Here is an 18,329-nt window from a genome sequence, read left to right on the forward strand (position 1 = left end):
GTCCCTGTTAGAGTAGGCGGCCTCCACTGTCCCTGTTAGAGTAGGCGGCCTCCACAGTCCCTGTTAGACGAGGCGGCCTCCACAGTCCCTGTTAGACGAGGCGGCCTCCACAGTCCCTGTTAGACGAGGCGGCCTCCACAGTCCGTTAGGAAGAGAGAAACAGGACCTGGAGCAGCACAAGGTACCTATGCTGGCTGCAGGCATGCCATGTCAGCCGCAGGCACACTATGTGGCTGCAGACACACCATGCGGCTGCAGACACGCCACACCGGTCAGGCACAGGCCGTACCTGCAGTGTGATCTTGTTCTTCACCAGCAGTCCGATTTTGATATCCATGAGATTGAGGTCATTCTCCAGCTGCTGGTTGGAACGGATGAGGGTGATGACCTCTTCTCGCATCTTCATAAGATCAAGTTCCTCCTGGAAGTCCTGGTCACTTTGGTCCAGGAGGTGGACAAACTTTCGGACCACAATCATAGGCGGATCCTCAGCATTGACTGACGAAGAAAATATGACTCAGACAAAGACCCAAGTTCCCAGAACACTCTACGTCTGAGGAGGGGTCAGCACTGTCTTGAAGCTCTAGTGACACGTGGGACATCAACACTTAGGCCTGAGATGTGCTAGGACAACCACCAAGTGCAGCTCCTCCGTTGTTATTGCTGGGTTACCACGGGGGCTACGTCAGCAAGCAGCAAGACATCTAGCCACATGTTAGCAAAGGGCTTAATCACAGTGGCACCCTTCCCCCAAGCCTTGCCTTCAGGACAACCAAAGAGCTCCGTGGAGAGTGCCCAGGACCTGAGGGCTCCCAAGCACTGCCTCAACTCTTCACCGCTGAGCCATGGTTACTCACTGAGAGTCTTGTAGTCATCACGAGCTTTGTTTGCCCGAATGAAAGCCTGGATTTTGATAATGTCATTTATCTAAGGAACAAAGAGGAAAGTCTTTTACTCAGTTGTCCTCCAGGTACAAGGAAGAGTACACCTGACCAGCCTGCCATGTCTGAGGATACTCACGTGATCTCGGAAATACTGCAGCCGATCTCTATAGCGCTTTCTAGCCTGATGCATCCTGGCAAGGGACTGAATCTGTGGGGAGAGGAGCCTGGAACTGAGAGGAGGCTTTCTCAACATGTCACCCTTGCCCCCCATGTGGACAAACCCTGCTGGGCTACCGTACCTTCACAACTTCATCTTTATGGGAGCGCAGGTAAGCCAGCCGATTTTGATATGCCTTCTTCTGCTTGTATCCTCTCCACTGTGACTAAAAGCATCACACAATATACGTAGCATTATTTCCAAAGCATCAGTGAAAGTTAAAAAAAGAAAATCTTATTTTGCTATTCTGCAGGCACGTCATCCTAACGAAGCTGTAGGAAGCACCTCTGCAGGCACAGACCAAAATCCACCTGGGAGGACACTACTTCCCGGGCATCAGTGGAACACTACCCATAGTTCTGTCTGGGGCTTTGGTGCTAGGGACCCAATCTATGACCTTGTGCACACTCTGCATGTGCTCTACCACTGAGCTGTGTGCCTAGCCCACACCTGTCACCCCCTTACAACCAAGTCACACCGATTTGTCATCCTAACTGTTATCAGGCAAGGGAGATACACATTAATATGCCCATTCAGAGTTAAGGAATCTTAAGAGACACATGGCATATAGTTAGCCATGGGGCCCGAATTCCTAATTCATTTTCCTGCTATTGTCACCGAGACACTATTGTTTGATTTATTGTGATTGTGACAGCATCACTTTGATTTCTCTAGAGGTGCACACGTTGCCCCCAGAGCCACTGAAAGAAAACATGATGCAGAGCTGTCTATGCCTCCTGCCACTGCCATTAAGCACAACGATTATAATTTCCATTAAAGAGAAAAGAGGTCAGAAGAAACACACTCGCACATTCCTCTTCACAGGGTGACGGTTTATTCCTCCTGTCTGAGAGGCCTGCTCACTGGGTGAAGTACCTGAATGCAGGTGATGGCGGGGATCTGTTTCTTCAGGAAGTTCATCCGGGATCGGAATTCCTGTCGGACTAGGTAGCCACGGCAGCAGGCTTGCAGTTTGGTGATCAAGCCTTCGTTGGCCAGCCAAAGCTGCTCTCGGTTATATGCAGCGGTCACTCCAGAGATGGAGCTCTGGAAAAGCATTTGGTCACATTCAGGGACAAGGGAAGGGACACAACGCCTCTCCCAGAGCATACAAGTTGACTTCTTCACTCTCCTTCAATTATTCCTAATCTTCAGTTGAGTAAGGGACATGAAGACCCCAGGTGTGTTTCCAGGACCAGGCTGATTTGTTAGTGAATTAATAATTAAATATTAAAGGCCAGGACTCTAACGATTTACTTATCTATTTATGCTTATGAGGGCTCCATCTGTGTGAACAACTTTAAGCCAGAAGAGGGCACCAGATCTCATTATTGATGGCAGTGAGCCACCATGTAGTTGCTGGGAATTGAACTCAGAACCTCTGGGAGAGTAGCCAAGGCTCTTAACCATTGAGCCATCTTTCCAGCCCCCCAAGGGCAGGCCTTTAATTCATCCCTATTCCTGTACCCATGATTTATACCCACTGGCATATGATACCAGTGAAGAACCTAGCACTAAGGTGTGCAGGATCTCCCACCAGACATACTGTGAAGGGTTTTGCTCAGCAGCCTAGAGGGTTTGGACCATTACTACAGGTGATGGGCAGTAGAAAACTTTTCAAACAGAGGAATAAAATAATCAGTTTTTTTTTAAAGAACATGGCACTGTTGGAAGAACAGCTGACAGACTAGAGGGGAGTTGTATTCATTTGTGTGCCAACACTCTCCCCCCCCCCCCCAGTTACTTCTATTTTGTTTTTGAGACCAGATTTTGGTATATAGCCTGAGATGGCCTTTAATTCTTATCACCCTGTTTCAGATTCCTAAGTACTGGGATTAAAGGTGTATATGCGCGTGCGCACACACACACAGCATGCTGAGATAGGATTTTGAAGTAAGTGCAAATGAGGTGAATTAGAATGCTACTATTGTGGTTGCAGAAAAAGGTCCTGGGCTTGAACGAGGCAGCAGTGGTGGGAACATTTAAGAATATCCCCCATCTGATTACCTGCCAACATGCCCTCTCTTCTTTTCCTTAGTAGTAGAAGACTTCTTTTCTGGGCCCTAACATGCACACCAAAAATACAGTGTGCTAAGTGCTTCTGTTCTTCTGTCAAGCTGTGCCTGAGATGTCTGGGTTTCCAGATGGAGGGGGCCTGATGGTGTGGGCTAAGACATGGAGGTACAGATCTCAGGTCACACCCCAAAGGTAGGAGTTGGAGCAACAGGCTTGAATAAAGGTCACGGTCATGTCATCGCTTACTGCCTGCAGGATCCTCTCTTAATTGCTTATAAGAACTACAGAGAGAAGTGGAGGCTGACAGTTGCATCAGGCAGAAGCAGAGAAAGGCAGCAAGGGATCATGAAAGAGCATCAGAAGCAGGAGATGCAGGGGGAACTTCATGGAGATGAACTGAGGGAGTGGCAGGGACTTCCTAAATGCACCTGACAACTCAAAGGCTGTTGCCGGATGCTAAAGAAAGCATTTTCACTAAAGACACCAGACAAGACGCTACTTTGCTGTGAGCTAAGAAGTGGGTGTAAACAGTAAGTTTGGGGCAGACTAACTTTCAGGGTGCTAAAGACAGGATGTGAATGTAGGTTAGGTCAAATCAGAAATCCTACGGGCTTGCCTTTTTTTCTTTTCCTAAAAGACAGGGTCTATTTCTATGTCTCCTTGGCTATCCTAGAACTCACACTTGGCTGGCCTCGAACTGAGAGTTCCACCTGCTTCTGTCTCCAGAGTGGGATTAAAGGCGTGCACCACCATGACTGACTGCTTTCCTTTTTTTTTTCTTTGTCTTTGGGTAAGGAGGACATGACTTGTGTGGGGACCGATACTGAAAAACGCAGTCCTTAGAACAGTAGCAACCACACTGCCTGGGAACTGGTTAGAAATGTGGACGCCCAGCCTCTGCTTTAGACCCACAGGATCAATCTTCACGCCCTGCATTTGAAATCCAGACAAGTACAATAAATGAAAAACATGAGAAGTCAGGACTTGCAGGAACCAGGGAGGAAGGTATTAGGCAATAACATGACAGTGAGCTCTAGAAAGGAGAGACTTCCCTCCTGAGGGCAAACGAAGGATCAAGTGGATATCCAGGAAGATGAAAAACGGAGTGGGGAATGGGAGGGGCCATACTTGCGTTAGGTCATGTGCTAAAAGTAAGGGAACATCACTCCTTTGGGATGCTGGACTTACATGTAAGGCAGGGTCTAAGCCCTGCTGCGCCTATGGGGACCAGAGACTCTCCAAGGCTAGAAATCACTAGATGCAGCCTCCACCCCTCAGCCCAGCACTGGTCCCTCCCTCTCCCTCACTGCGGTGGCTCCAGCTGCACCTGTCTGTCAGCCAGCAGCAGTCTCTTTTCTCACACAGTCCTGGTTTTCCCACCCTCAGTGACGTCCCCCACTGCATTCTTTCTGTCTAGAGCATTCTTCGCTCTCTTCCTCACCTGTTAAAGACGTCACTGAGGCTGCTTTCCTCCAGGAAACAGCTAAACTTTCCCTGGCATTTCCATGACTGCACTGTGCTAGAGCCCCGTCTCTGCCTGCACTCACAGGCTCTGCTCCGGGCCTGATGTTCCCACAACACTCAGAGGCCAAGGGGCAGAGACAATGGGTCCCCCCGCCCCCGAGTTTTCTTTAATAACCACACAACGTAGCTCACGGAACTGTGCAACTCAGATGTTCTCAGATTTAGACTTCAACTTCTCGCAGATCACTAAAACAGGATTTCTCCAAAATACTCATTACACAGCCTGCATTTGAGTCCAAGTGAGCTCAAGTGTCGCCCTCTGACTAGCCCTGCAGCATTTTCTCTCAGACGCTTCTTGTGTGAAGAAAGGTGGCCTACCTGGATCTCCTCCCGAGAAAGCTGCACAGAATTCTGCACAAAGTCCGCGGGTTCGTCCCAGCCTCCGCCTTGCGTCTCCAGATTGTGGTAGTAGTAATACCCGCCTTTCACCCAGTGTTTCACCCACTTGCTGTTATTGTCTCCTGGCAGAAGACAGAGGGAAAATGAAGGTCGCCCAGAGCCATGCTCCCGTATCGAACTATCCAACCCCAGAGAGAGGATGTACTCTAGTCAGCTGTGAGAACCTGTTCCGTGGGTCTGTCCACTAACCCTCGGCTCAGAAATGGCTCATTTATGCCGTCTATGTCACATTGTAAAAATGGAATGCCTAGCCAATTCCACCACAGAATCGACCATACTAATCGCTTCTCTAAGACCTGCATGTTAGAAAACTATCCTAAAAAGATGGGTGGCCATTCAGCAATGCAGTTCAGGAAGGAGAATGCTACACACCAGTCTCTGCTCTGAACTTCTTCAATTGTCCTCAGTTAATCAGAGCTGTGGCATCCTAGAGAAGGCAGACAGTCAAGCCTCTCCACCTCTCCTACACTCTCATAAAACTGGTCTGGTTAACACAGTTGTCTACAAGCGTTCAAAGCTTAGGACTACTTCCTGAAAAGTGAGCCTCAAGACCGTACACTAAAGTCTCTCCTTCCACGTGCCCCTTCCCTCTACTGCCATCTCCTCACACGCTCACGGGTGTGTTTACTCCCCCATAACTCACCTGCAGCTAGTCTTTTTTTCTTGGCTTCAGCAAGGTCACTCAGGTATGTTTCCCCACATTCGGGGATGACTCCGTATAAGCCAACATCCGGGGAACGAAGGGCACTCAGAGTTCTGCCAACATCGCCACTGTCGACAGCTTCATTGATGGCGAAGATTCCCAAGGCAACTGTCTCAGGAGAGAATTATTAATGTAGCCGTTTAGAAGGTGTCTACATTCATATGACTTCTCCCAACCATACCTACCAGCCACCTATCCCCCACCCACCAGACCAAAGGCTTGTCTCCAAACATAAACAAAACAGCAGACACACGGGTACATACACTTCTGAGCTTCTTGGGTGTCTTTGTTGGACTGCCAGATTCCACCTTGAATTTCATCCAACCATAACACAGCAGACTCATCCTGGGTTTCCTACATATGATTAAAAGCAAAACAATAATAGAGCCATTATGTCAGGGTATATGTGATGAGGGCCTTCTGGGATTCGGCTATAGAAGAAGCCCCACGCATGAGCTGTGGATTAACTGAATGGAAAAAGCCAGGCATCAAAAACCTGCCCTAAAATAAACGGGAAATGGCTCAGATGGAGGCAAAGGATGAACGAGGTCGAATCAAGCAGTTCAGGAGGCAGCAGAGGGAGCAGGAGTAGACACACCAGGAAGGGATCCAGTGACTTGTACAGTTTGACAAAAGCCAGAGCGTGTATATTAATTAACACACTAAGTCGAAAAAGTCTCCTTTGCCCTTGACACACAGAGGCGGCGCAAATTCTCCACTACAACCAATGCTTTCAAGACTGTCAAGTCTTATTATAACCAGATCCTTTCATTCTCACAGCTAACTAAAGCCTGGAGTTTCCGTCACTGCAGGTGTCACCGGATCACATCTAAACCTTTCTGTTTGTTTTTAGGATTTCTTTGTTATTGTTCTTTTTGTTTGCTTGTTTGTTTTCTTCTTTTGAGAAAGGGTCTCTCTCTACATAGCTCTGGCTGTCCTGGAACTTATTCAGTAGACCAGGCTATCCTCAAACTCAGAGATCCTTCTGCCTCTGCCTTCCAACTGCTAGGATTAAAGGTGTGCACTGCTACATGCTGCTTAAATCTTTCATTTTCAATCAGTTGCTGAAAATTAAAACACATTTCAACACAAAATCATTATGATAAATGGTGAAGAGATGGCCAGCAAAACCTGTGCAGCCTGAGGTGACCACTGGAGATGGGGAGATGGAGCAGACTTGAGGTGACCACTGGGACAGGGGAGATGGAGCAGACCTGAGGTGACCACTGGAGACAGGGGTGATGGAGCAGACCTGAGGTGACCACTCAGGACAGGGGTGAGAAGCAGACCTGAGGTGACCACTGGAGACGGGGAGATGGAGCAGACCTGAGGTGACCACTGGGGACAGGGGTGATGGAGCAGAAGTGCCTTGTTTCCTTCTTGCTATAGTTTAATTTTTAAGCTAACATACAAAGGTTTCAATATGGCATTTTAACACATACATCATTTTGCTTTATTTACCTCCGTCCTTCCTGATCCCTTCTTGCTGGTCTCCTATCTCCCCTCAAATATCCTTTCCTTCTGCTTTCATGTCACACATACTGAAGACAGAAAATGACCACACACAATCCCCGAGTCCTCCACCTAAGTACTGGAAATGCTAACCATCCATCCCAGTGTGAAGCGACAGTGAGCCAGCCACAGGCTTGTGAGTACAAAGACCGAGACATCCACAGTGAGAGGCCATGGTCCCAGTCTGCTAGAGAAGCAGCCTCCAAGCCCCACAGCTATCAAAGCAGAAGCACTTCCATGGGCTGGAATCCAGCTATTGCTGGGTCACTGCTAGGCTGATCTCACAGGGATCCCACGCAGAATCAGTTATCAGCAGAGCTGGGAGGCTGAACACGACTTCCCCAGCAGGGAGACAGAGCTGCAAGAATTCTGACCACTCACGGTCCTGTCTCCCTGCCCCGAGCAGGCTAAAGCAAAGAGCTAAACTAACCTTTCTTCCACACAGAACCTTCTAAGAACCAAGCAATGGAGCTAAGATAAACAAGGCAAGGAAGGCAATGAGAAGAGGCTGGCGTGCTAGAATAGGTTAGCACTGGCTTACATGCAAGCACATATGTATATACCTGCTAGCACATGTGTGTAGGTGGGAAGAGTTTTTAAAGTCACTCATACACATAATACAAAAATGATTCCCAAAAGCCACATCTCGGCATTCAGGGGACTGGTAATTTATCTTTAGTAAGTGCTCGAAAGGCACTAATTTCAAGTAAAGGAAGAAAGAAACAGTGCTGATGAAAATGCAGACTACCTCTTGAGAAACCTCCTGCCACAAACACAACAAAATGCTGCCCAAAGTTGGTGAGAGTTGGCTTTTCCACACCGATGAGATGAACTGAAGGATTGCAGCAATCCGGGCTGGCACAGAGGCAGGATCTCGCTGAGTGAGAACGTGAACTTCGTGGCTCACTGAGAGTGAGCTCTACGCTCACGCATGCTGCTCTTATCCTCATCTGACCTGACCGGGGCCTCACCTGCTGCTTAGCATCACTGAGGGTTGGGCGACTGCTGACAGTCTGGGCAAAAAAGGAAACACACACTAACCAAAAAACTTAGAAGGAGAATCTAGAGGATGGGTATTTAAAGAAAGCTTTGGAAGTGTATGTGGGAATAATGAGAATTACTAAAAGTGATTGTGACAGTTGCTCAATCGTATGAATATAGTGGAAACAATGACACACATTCTAAAATGATGAATTATATGGTTCGCAAATTATATTCCAACAAAAGCATGTAAAAACAAACACAGTGGTCTCCTCTACTGCTCTCCGTGTTCACTGCAGCACTGTAGTCTGACCAAGCCTGAAGGGAAGGTGCACAGCTGTGCAGGCCTGCTGAGTGAAGCACAAAGGCCCTCAGCAGGGTGGCGAGGCCGCATTGCCCCCCCACCCAGGGAAATTGTTAGCAAATCACTAGCTGATTAGGGAGACTTTAGCTTTAGTGCACATGCATGACAAAGACACTTCACAGAATCCACAAGAGTCACTGACCAGCTGCAAGAATGGTGGCCTGCACCTGCACCTCAGGAAACTGAAGAAAGGCCCTGCCTCCACAAAAACCAAAAACCCTAAACCCCTAAATAAGTGATTTATGAGAGCGAGGAATCTGACTTCTGGAGTTACCACATTATCATTAAAATGTATCAATATTAAAATTAAAAACTGTCGGCCAGGCAGTGGTGGCACACAGCTTTAATCCCAGCACCCAGGAGGCACAGCCTGGCAGATCTCTGTGAGTTCGAAGCCAGCCTGGTCTACAGAGGGAGTTCCGGGACAGCCAAGGCTACACAAGGAAACCCTGTCTCCAAAAACCAAATATGTAAAACAAAAATAAATGAAACATATAAAAAATAAATATCATCAAAACAAAATAAAACAGCAACAACAACAACAAAGACAGGCAAAGAGACTGAAAAAACACACAAAAAAAAAATAAATAAAACAAACAAAAATCCCACCAAACAACAGAAATCATTGCTGAAAAGCCTCCCGCTGAACTTGTAGACAAAGACTCAAATCAGGTATTTTATCTAAATTCAAATGGTAATCATCTAAGTTTCTAATTGTCCAAATAATGTATCTAATTTCTAATGGAAATTGTGTCTAGAACTGAAGTGTGAGAACATTACCAGACAGTATCAACCAAGAGAAACCACGTTCCTAAACATGCCAGAACGGAGCAGCAAGCACAGTAACTGAAGAGGACCCGTGGACTGAACTGCAGATTTGCGCGTGGAAAGGGTGAGGAGGTCAACTTGAAGACAGGTCAGTTTTGATGTTCTCAAGTCAGAAAACTAACAAGAAGAAAGGATGAAGGTGAAGCCCGAGAAGTGAACACTCCATCAGGTTAGTGTCAGCCACCCGGGTTCCGACGGGGGGGGGGGGGGGGGATCCAGCGGGCACCAGTCAAAGGATACACCACAAGCAAACCTGTGTTTAAAGAGTTTGCTAATCCGTCAGAAACTTTTCTAAGTCTGAGCGGCAGTGTCATCCCAAGACCACCAAAGACACAAAGACACCACCAAGAGGACTACACGCTAAATTCTGTATGGGCCTTTTTATTGTTTTTGAGACAGTGTCGCACACAGCCCAAGCTGGCCTTGAACTCACTAAGTAGCTTAGGACAACCACGAATTCCTGATTCTGCTTCCACCTCACAGAGCTGGGATTCCAGGCATGTGCCACCCCACCCAGCGATAGACTAAATTTAAGTTATGATCTTGAGCTCGCTAAATTTAGAATTCAAGGATAATTATTTTTAAAACTATTCCCTAAATGGCTTGTAGGACTTGGAAGCTAAACGGCTGCCTAAAAAAAGACAATTCTACCCAAAGTGCAGTCTACCCGCTTGGTCCTGTGATGTTCTGCAAGGCTGCCTGTAACTCTCCCTTTCTCCTAGGTTTTTGAAACAAGGTTTCTCTGTGTAGTTCTGGCTATCCTGGAACTTTCTATGTAGACCAGGCTGGCCTCAAACTCATAAAGATCTGCCTGCCTCCCGAGTTCTGGGATTAAAGATGTGCACCACCACTCCCGGACCTTCCTCCTACTCTTGATGAACTTTGCAAAGTTATTCCACAGCAAAATGAAAAGCTTTAAACTCCACTCGCAGGCTATGACTTGAATGAGTAAAGCTAAGCAAAGTCAGTCACAAAAGTCAGTATATCACGATTCTATGTATATAAAGTGTTCTGGATGTAAAATCCATAGACCAGGAGATTGTTGGCTGCACAGAGCCAGGGAAGACTGAGCAATAATGAGGAACCACTAACAGGTTTCTTTTGGGAATGATGAGAATACCCTAAGAGTGACTGGGAGTTTTGCAACTCTATGATTGCAATCCTACGATTGGAAACCACTGATACATTTCAGAATGGCGAGTTATATGGTATGCAAGGTACATGTCAATAAAAGTACCGGAAAGCAAACATGATGGCACTCTCCACCAAATTTAACTTCTAAGTACTACCTCTGACCCACTAATGTCATAAATTTATACATAATTTTTGTTTTGTTTTGAGGTGTTGGGGAGCAAAGGCATGGCCTCACACATGCTAAGCACGCACGCCACCACTCAACGCACCACCTTCATGGATCTAGTTATCAAAAGACACGTATTAGACACGTATAGCAGGACCTTCCGATAAGTCAAGGAGTAGGAATCCAGAACTCCCAGCAACAGAAAATCATACAACAAGATCATACACCACAACAGTCACATGGATGAATGACACTAGCATATTGGACACAAGAAGCCTGACTTAGAGGCACACACAATGTGTGGATGCACTTAAATATGGGGCAAAAGTCAACTATGGTACCTGAAACTGGGATTGTGGAGACCACCAAATGGGGAGACACGACTGAGAGTTTTGGGGTGCTGGTAACTTTTGCTGTATAGTCTAAATGTCAATCATATAGGCACATTCACTTCTAAAAGTTTATACAACTGAATACTTCATATGACTTGTCTTTTTCAGGATCTTATATTTTAATTAATCTTAACAACATCAGCAAAGATGGGGGTAGAAATGAGAGGGAGAGCCAATCAAAACCACGTATTTTCAAAACTTCCAAGAAGAGACCTGCCACTTTGAAAGCAACTTATGAATATTAAATTTAATTTAAAAAAGAATTTTGCTAAAGAGACATCTACAAGAGAGAAATACCATGAGTACCCAGAAGGTGGAGTGTTTGTCTCTTTTGCATCTCTCCAGTGGCCAATGATGAGACAGGGCAATGTGGCCATCCCCACCTTTGCTCCAGAAAGGTTGCCTGCTCACCTGGGCCTTCTCTCTCTTTGCTCTGATCAGCATGTCTTGGTAATGCTGTGCCACTTCTGCAAGGACCCCCTCAAGTTTAGCCGCAGGGATCTGCAAGGCCTGCAGAGTCTTCTGTGCGTCCCCTTCATCCAGGGCTTCATTAATCAAACCGATGGCCAAAATCCCTACATGCAGAGAGACAATTTTAGCTAAGAAACCTAGAAACCAACCAGTCCTATAGTCTTAGCTACTCAGAAAGTGGACAGAAGGGAATCATGTGTGCCCACAAGTTCAAGACCAGCAAGAAACGGTGCCAACTCCACAAACTCCCCTACGAGTAACGATTCCAACTGCAACTGAGCAGCATGTATATCGAGAAATAATTTAGTTTTTATTTCCTCTACACTCCCTTGCCCTATCCATTGCTTCAGTAAGCTCAGGTTCTTTTGCTTTGTTTTTAATGCATTAACTTTAGTGATGAGGATTTTGCTTTTGTTTGAGATGTCTCACCACAAAGCTCAGGCTGGTTTTAATGTCCTGAACGCTCAGATTCCAAGCCTGGGCCACCACATGCAGAGGAAGTGAGGAGGGTCAGACAAACCGGCTTCGCAACTTTCAGAAGCGTTCAGATGTGCCACCAAATTGTTCATCATTTTTATTGAATGAAACAGGAGGCTCGGGGACCTCCTCCCCAGGATTCCATAACAAATGAGAGGCAGATGGAAGATCTAAGCCCAGGATTGCCCATTCCAGGCCCTTCCCACAAATCACTTGAGTGTTTCCCACCGGAAATACAAATCAGAAACACCCACTGAGGCAGCTAGGCTACTCTGGGGAGGACCGTGCTGTGCGTTGCAGCATCTGGCTGATCCCTGTCCCTGGTCTCTGAGAGGAGCCTAGAATGTCCCAGAAACACAGAGCAGAGCACCTGTCTTTCACGGCAGTGCCTCCCACCACCCTGAAGGTGTGCCGATGGAGACATCCTATGGTGGGCCTCAGGTAATTTCAGGATGGGGCTGGGCATGTAACACATGGGTTGAAGTCATGTAGTACCAGCCTGGTGTCCTGAGTACCAGATTCACAGCCAATAAGTCTGTCAATCATATGTAGGTAATGAAGTCAGGTCTGGATTCCCAAGGCTCAGGCGAGCTTCCCTGCTCACATTAGCGTGAGGACCACACATCCTGAGTCCACAGCAGCTTTGCAGTGGACTCGAGACACAGGCCCTGGCCCCTCTTTTGCCTCCTGATTTATACCCTCTATAATCAAACTGTAGTCCCAAGTCCAGCATGATTCTAAGTTAAATCATGATTCATGATTTAGAAGCCACTCTGGCAAACCACTAAGCCTCAACTTTGTAGTTAGCTGTTCAGAAGTGAGACCTAGCTAGAGCTTCCAGCTGATGTCTGGCCAAGAGGGGTCTTGTGGGGGACCGTGCCCTCAACCGGTACCAGATGACACAGTTCAGGCAGTTTATGTTAGAAGCACTTGCTATAACTATCTCTTACAGCTATAACAGAGCATGTAAAATCACCTCCCCAAAAAATGGATTTATAAGACACATACCCAATTATAATTGTGTGGTGTACTGAACACAGTATCCAACCATAGCTACTCAAGATAATTGTGTGTGTGTGAAAACATAAACATACATATCTCAATGTTGCATTCAAAAGCCTTGGGGGAGCACTATTTAGAACCAGTTCATGTAGTGATGTATGTGTTTATATATGTCTGTGCCAGTTGCGTGTGCAGGCATATGTGCAGTTATGTGGACATAGGTTTGGAGGTCAGAGGTTGGATCAGGTACTTTCCCTAATCACTCGGTTGGCTGGTTGATGAGCTCCCAGGAACCCTCTTGTCTCTCCCTCCCTCCTCCCCAGCACTGGATTTACAGTGTACACAGCACCCCAATTTTACAAGGGTACTAGGGATCTGAACTCATGACTTCATGCCTGTGGGGCAGGCACTTCAGTGACTGAGCCATCTTCCCAGCCCCGAACCGCATCGTCTCTAATGGGAACCTTGTCTGAGGGGACACAGTGATGACTCACGCTCATGCTCCTCATGGACCACCAGGTTCACATGGTCCACACAAGCTTGGATGTCATTCCACGTGATGAAGTCGTTATTCTCTGCATGTGCCTGAGCTTTCAGCTTCATCAACTCATCGAGATACCTGTCCCAGCCCAAAAGTTGAGAGAGAGAGAGAGAGAGAGAGAGAGAGAGAGAGAGAGAGAGAGAGAGAGAATATATGATTATTCAAGGAACAAAGGTATCCAGAAGAAGGAAAGTATAGATATAAGCCATGGGCAAGGTCTGGGACTGCAAAGCAGCCTTAAAATGCAAACACCCAAGAAAACCACTAGTTCCTATTTCTAGAGGATTAGAAGATCAACTCTAGAAGGAGGCAGACAAGAGGGCCAAGCCAGAGACAGCACTTGCCTCACTATGTATGAGGCCCTGGCTCCAACCCCAACCCCAACCGGCTCCACAGCTTTTAGAACGTAATGTACTGACAGCACAAACGAAGACACAAAGCCTGGAATGAATGAAAGCACGCGTGTAGACACAAAAAGGCAGAGGGAAGCGCCACGCCACGGACCCAAGGCACGCGCTCTGGGGTCCCACCTTTGACAGTTTTCTTCCTCGATATTGGTGAGGCCCGTGACTGCGCTGCTCAGCTGTTTCCACACTGTGTTCATGTCTCCTGACTCCAGAGCCCTGTTGATGAGGGCCACGGAGGACAGCATCTCCACGGCGACAGTGAGTTCAGGATGGGTGAGGCTATGCTGTACAGGAGAGGAGAGGAAGGGAGGAACACAGTGAGCAAAGACAGTCTCCAGCACCAAGGGAATTGGAAGTCCACATGAGAACCTGAGTTCCTGGAAAACGCTTCTTCTACCCAAGTGCACCGAGGTTATGGGTATTAAATTCACTTCCACCCCATTCTGCTCCCCAAAAAATCCAGGCTCAGTCAACTCACCTCAGGACTCTGTTGCTGCAGAGTAGCCAACTCCTTCTGATAAAGATCGGCTGCAAACGGATACACCTGGGGCAGCTGGGCTTCAGGATTCATTAGCTCCAAAACGGTCTTCTCGGCGACGCCCTTCTGGATGGCAGCATTGATTGCTGCGACTGCTGCCAGCCCTGGCAGAAAACAGGTCAACATGCAGTGGGCTCAGGGCCCTGTGCACAAACAGTGCCTCGTTTTTCTTTTGAGACAGGGTCTCATGTAGCTCTGGCTACCCTGCAACTCACGTCGCCTTGAACTCAAAGACATTTACCTGCCTCTGCCTCCCAAAACTGGGATTAAATGAGTGTGCCACTATGCCTGGCTGCTTTTATTTTTAAAAAGAAAGAAAGGAAGGAAGGAAGGAAGGAAGGAAGGAAGGAAGGAAGGAAGGAAGGAAGGAAGGAAGGAAGGAAGGAAGGAAATATTTTTATGTTATGTGTATGCAGAGTCCATGGCAGTAGACACAGACCTCTTGCTGGTGTAGTGGCCGGTGACTGAGTTCAAGATCTGGGGAGCCAAGCACCCACATATTCCAGTCTCCTACCATAAGGACCCTTGTTCACTGAACTCAGAGCCTATGGGCTGGACTACAGTCCCTGAACAAGAATTTACCCCTAACTTGAATGTGCAGGGCCCATAGGCAGCGTGGGAGGCTGTCCGGTCCAGTAGGCAGCCCATCATGCTAGGTATCTCGTGCCAGCTGGCTACAACCCAGTATGTTCTCTCAGGCAAGAGGCTGGTTTACGTGGCGCCCAATTTCAAGCAGGACTATGCCAGGCTAGCACTGTCTGGACCGTGGTTGAGGGGCAGCTTTAGCAGACTGAGGTGACAGGCACTGCGTCATATGTGTTCACATAAATGTCTTCATACCAGTGTTTGGGTTTGCTACAGGCTGATTCTGTCCTTCCATGCTACAGGCATTAAGGATCTGCTTACCTACATGCCAATGGCCACCCTATCTACTTGGGTATCTACTGAGCTATCGGCTGGTACCTCTGCCACATTTTTCATCAGTTTGCAGACAATGCCTTTGTCTTACAAGTGCTAGCCTGTGCCAACAATACAGAACTCATACAGCAGGGCCAGGTCAGGAAAAACACCTCCCACTGCTGGGGGCAGGCAGCTCCTCCCATCTTCCTCTTCCTTGTCCCAGGAAGGCCAAACCCCCTAGTTTGGAAAACTAGTTCATTTGAGGGCTGCCTGCACCTTTGGTTCCCCAGAACTGCTGCCCCCTTCCCCACAGGCCTGGCTCTCGGCCTCCCTTTTCAGACCACTTCCTGAATGACCCAGGACCTCCAGCTGAGTGCACCCGTAAGAGGGCCTCCGGTCTGGGGACTGCACCTTTTATTCTCCTGTTTTAGGGGACAAAACCTGCTCCTAGTGCCTGACCTAGGGACAAAATAGCCCAGAGGCAGGGGCTCTGCAGGACCGAGATGCAGTGGGGGAGGGAGTGCAGTTAGTTGTGCTTACTCCTGCCCTGGCTGACAGGGCATCAGGACCATGGACATGGGGTTCGTCACCCACCACTTCACAGCTCACACCTCTGTCCTCCCTTCCCCAACCACCCTGACAGGTGCTGGCACATAGCACTTCAACAAAACCCAGCTTGGGTCTAGAACAGACAAGAGTCACTCACTCCCCTCTTCACCTGCATTTTCTGTCTGCACTGGTCACCAGGTGTGCTACCACCTCCCCAGGCTGCCCTTCGCTGCTTCCCAGCGCCACCCTTCGCTGCTTCCCAGCGCCACCCTACACCACTCGGCCCAAAACAAGCCAAGAATTCATTCACTGCCTGCACTGGCCCCCTTGGCACTGTCTGCCCCCACTCCTTTTCTCCTTCCTGTTACAGTCAGGAATGTTCTCTCTCTCCTCTTCCACAATCCACACATCTCAACCCTCTCCAGCTACATCCCTAACTACCCACCTGGAGTTTATTAACCACAGCGAATCTGCCTGGACTCCAGTTCTGCTTTTGAAACTAGAAGAGCCCCATTGCCACCAAAAGTACTTTGCTTTTCACCATGACTAGTAGGTTCCGGTACCAGGTGACCCAACTTCAGACCCTTCACTGACAAAGCCACAGCTCCCCCCCGACACATTTCCACGGCCAGGGGCTAAGGACTCTTACTTCTTTGGTATTGCTGGGCAGCATTGTTGGCAGCGTCCACTCCCGCCTGTACCTCCTCCTTCTGCAGGGGGTCAGTCTGGCCACTCTAGGGAAAGCAAAGGACATTGATGAGATGATGGTTCATGGGCCGGCCGCTAGGGTTGAAAGTTCTCTTAACAGCAGCCTCAAGGGACAGAGAGCCAGAGACATAAGGGACAGCTCCAGGCTCCATGTAACCACTCCCTTGGCAAACCTGGGGTACAGTGCTTCCATATTCTAGCATATTAGCACATGCACACATGTGAATGGGGTGTGTGTGTGTGTGTGTGAAGCACTGACAGGCTCTATATAGAAAATAAAATAAATATTTATGAACTCTCAAGGGCAGTAATGTGGCTTATTCCAACCAATGCATGCTGAAAATTCGTAAGACATATACTTGTCTTTATATAGACAAGAGGAGACTTTCCTATTTGTTCTCCAGGGAAAGTCTACAAGCTGAATCCCATGTGATCCACCCTGAAGCACTTGCAGTATTCTCCAGTGCCGGCCTGAAGAATGGAAAACCTTCAGGTTTTCCTACAAAGATCTTCCTTAGAGGGAGGGGACCGGAGGAGAGGGAAATGGAGAGTGGAGGCATTATGTATTTTAAAAGAGGATTCACGGTGCTTACAGCGAACCGGGGCTTTAAATAATGTGTATGTACTCTAGCTGAAATTTAAAACACCACCAGCCTAAGCTGTGTGAAGGAAGGAACACAGCTGTATTAGAGAATGGCCACGTAAACACCTGGGGACAGAATGGAACCAAGAGACAGAGATACCTGCAGGGATAGCATGAAAGCCAGGGGCAGACATCTGGGAGGGGCAGCGTGGAAGCCAGGGGCAGACACCTGGGGGGGAGGGGGTTAGCGTGGAAGCCAGGGACAGACACCTGGGGGAGGGGTTAGCGTGGAAGCAAGGGACACAGACACCTGCAGGGAGAGCATGGAAGGCCCAGCAGCAACCCCATCCCCCATCCCCGTCCCCACCCACCTGTCTCTTTTGCTGCTGGTCACTCTGGAGCTGCTTCAGGTACCAGTCGCTGTTCTGAGTCTGCAGGCCTCGAAGGCCCAGAGCCGGAGACTGCAGAGCCTTGAGCAGGGTCAGCGCACAGCCCTGCTCTAACGCCAGGTTGATGTTGGCCAGAGCAGAGAATGCTGAGGGGAAAGGCAAAGAAAGGCTTAAGACCAATCTGACCACAACACAACAGCCTAGAGAATCTTCCCTTCCCCCAAACAATCGCAGCTCCAAACTGCAGAAACAGCCCAGTCCTAGGGTGGCTCAGAAGCTTAGATTCTAGTCAGAGGCAGATGGATCTTTGTGAGTTTGAGGCTAGCCTGGTCTGCACAGTGAGTTCTAGGACAGTCAGAGAAACCCTGTCTCCAAAAAAAAAAAAAAAAAAAAAAAAAAAAAATTGGGAATCCAGTAAACACCATATGCTATATCTCTAGTAATTTACCAGAAAGAAAATGTGAATTCCCCTGAACAAAGCATAGACTATAGGAGTTATACTTAGAAGTTATCAGGGTAGATGGAAAACAAATGTACAATCAGTAACATGAAACACCAGAATCTAAACAGTATTGTGACCATTCAAGTCTTTAATGAAACATTTGGTTCCGAGGAAGACTTGCATGCAATCAATATATATATAT

General features: G+C 47.9%; 1 protein-coding gene across 1 annotated transcript in view; it reads right to left on the reverse strand.

Annotated features, from left to right (window-relative positions):
- Iqgap1 (IQ motif containing GTPase activating protein 1) overlaps positions 1 to 18,329 on the reverse strand; it is a 90,260-nt gene that overhangs the window by 21,093 nt on the left and 50,838 nt on the right. Inside the window, exons 10-23 of the mRNA XM_005357651.3 lie at positions 17,668 to 17,831; positions 16,655 to 16,739; positions 14,497 to 14,660; positions 14,142 to 14,302; positions 13,565 to 13,689; positions 11,532 to 11,695; positions 6,007 to 6,097; positions 5,684 to 5,851; positions 4,960 to 5,102; positions 1,978 to 2,148; positions 1,184 to 1,267; positions 1,021 to 1,092; positions 858 to 927; positions 290 to 498 (exon numbers count right to left, since the gene is read on the reverse strand). Of these exons, the coding sequence (XP_005357708.1) occupies positions 290 to 498; positions 858 to 927; positions 1,021 to 1,092; positions 1,184 to 1,267; positions 1,978 to 2,148; positions 4,960 to 5,102; positions 5,684 to 5,851; positions 6,007 to 6,097; positions 11,532 to 11,695; positions 13,565 to 13,689; positions 14,142 to 14,302; positions 14,497 to 14,660; positions 16,655 to 16,739; positions 17,668 to 17,831 (1,871 nt within the window). The remainder of the gene's footprint in view (positions 1 to 289; positions 499 to 857; positions 928 to 1,020; positions 1,093 to 1,183; positions 1,268 to 1,977; positions 2,149 to 4,959; positions 5,103 to 5,683; positions 5,852 to 6,006; positions 6,098 to 11,531; positions 11,696 to 13,564; positions 13,690 to 14,141; positions 14,303 to 14,496; positions 14,661 to 16,654; positions 16,740 to 17,667; positions 17,832 to 18,329) is intronic.

The sequence above is a fragment of the Microtus ochrogaster genome, chromosome 22 (assembly GCF_000317375.1).
Source record: "Microtus ochrogaster isolate Prairie Vole_2 chromosome 22, MicOch1.0, whole genome shotgun sequence".
Taxonomy (NCBI): domain Eukaryota; kingdom Metazoa; phylum Chordata; class Mammalia; order Rodentia; family Cricetidae; genus Microtus; species Microtus ochrogaster.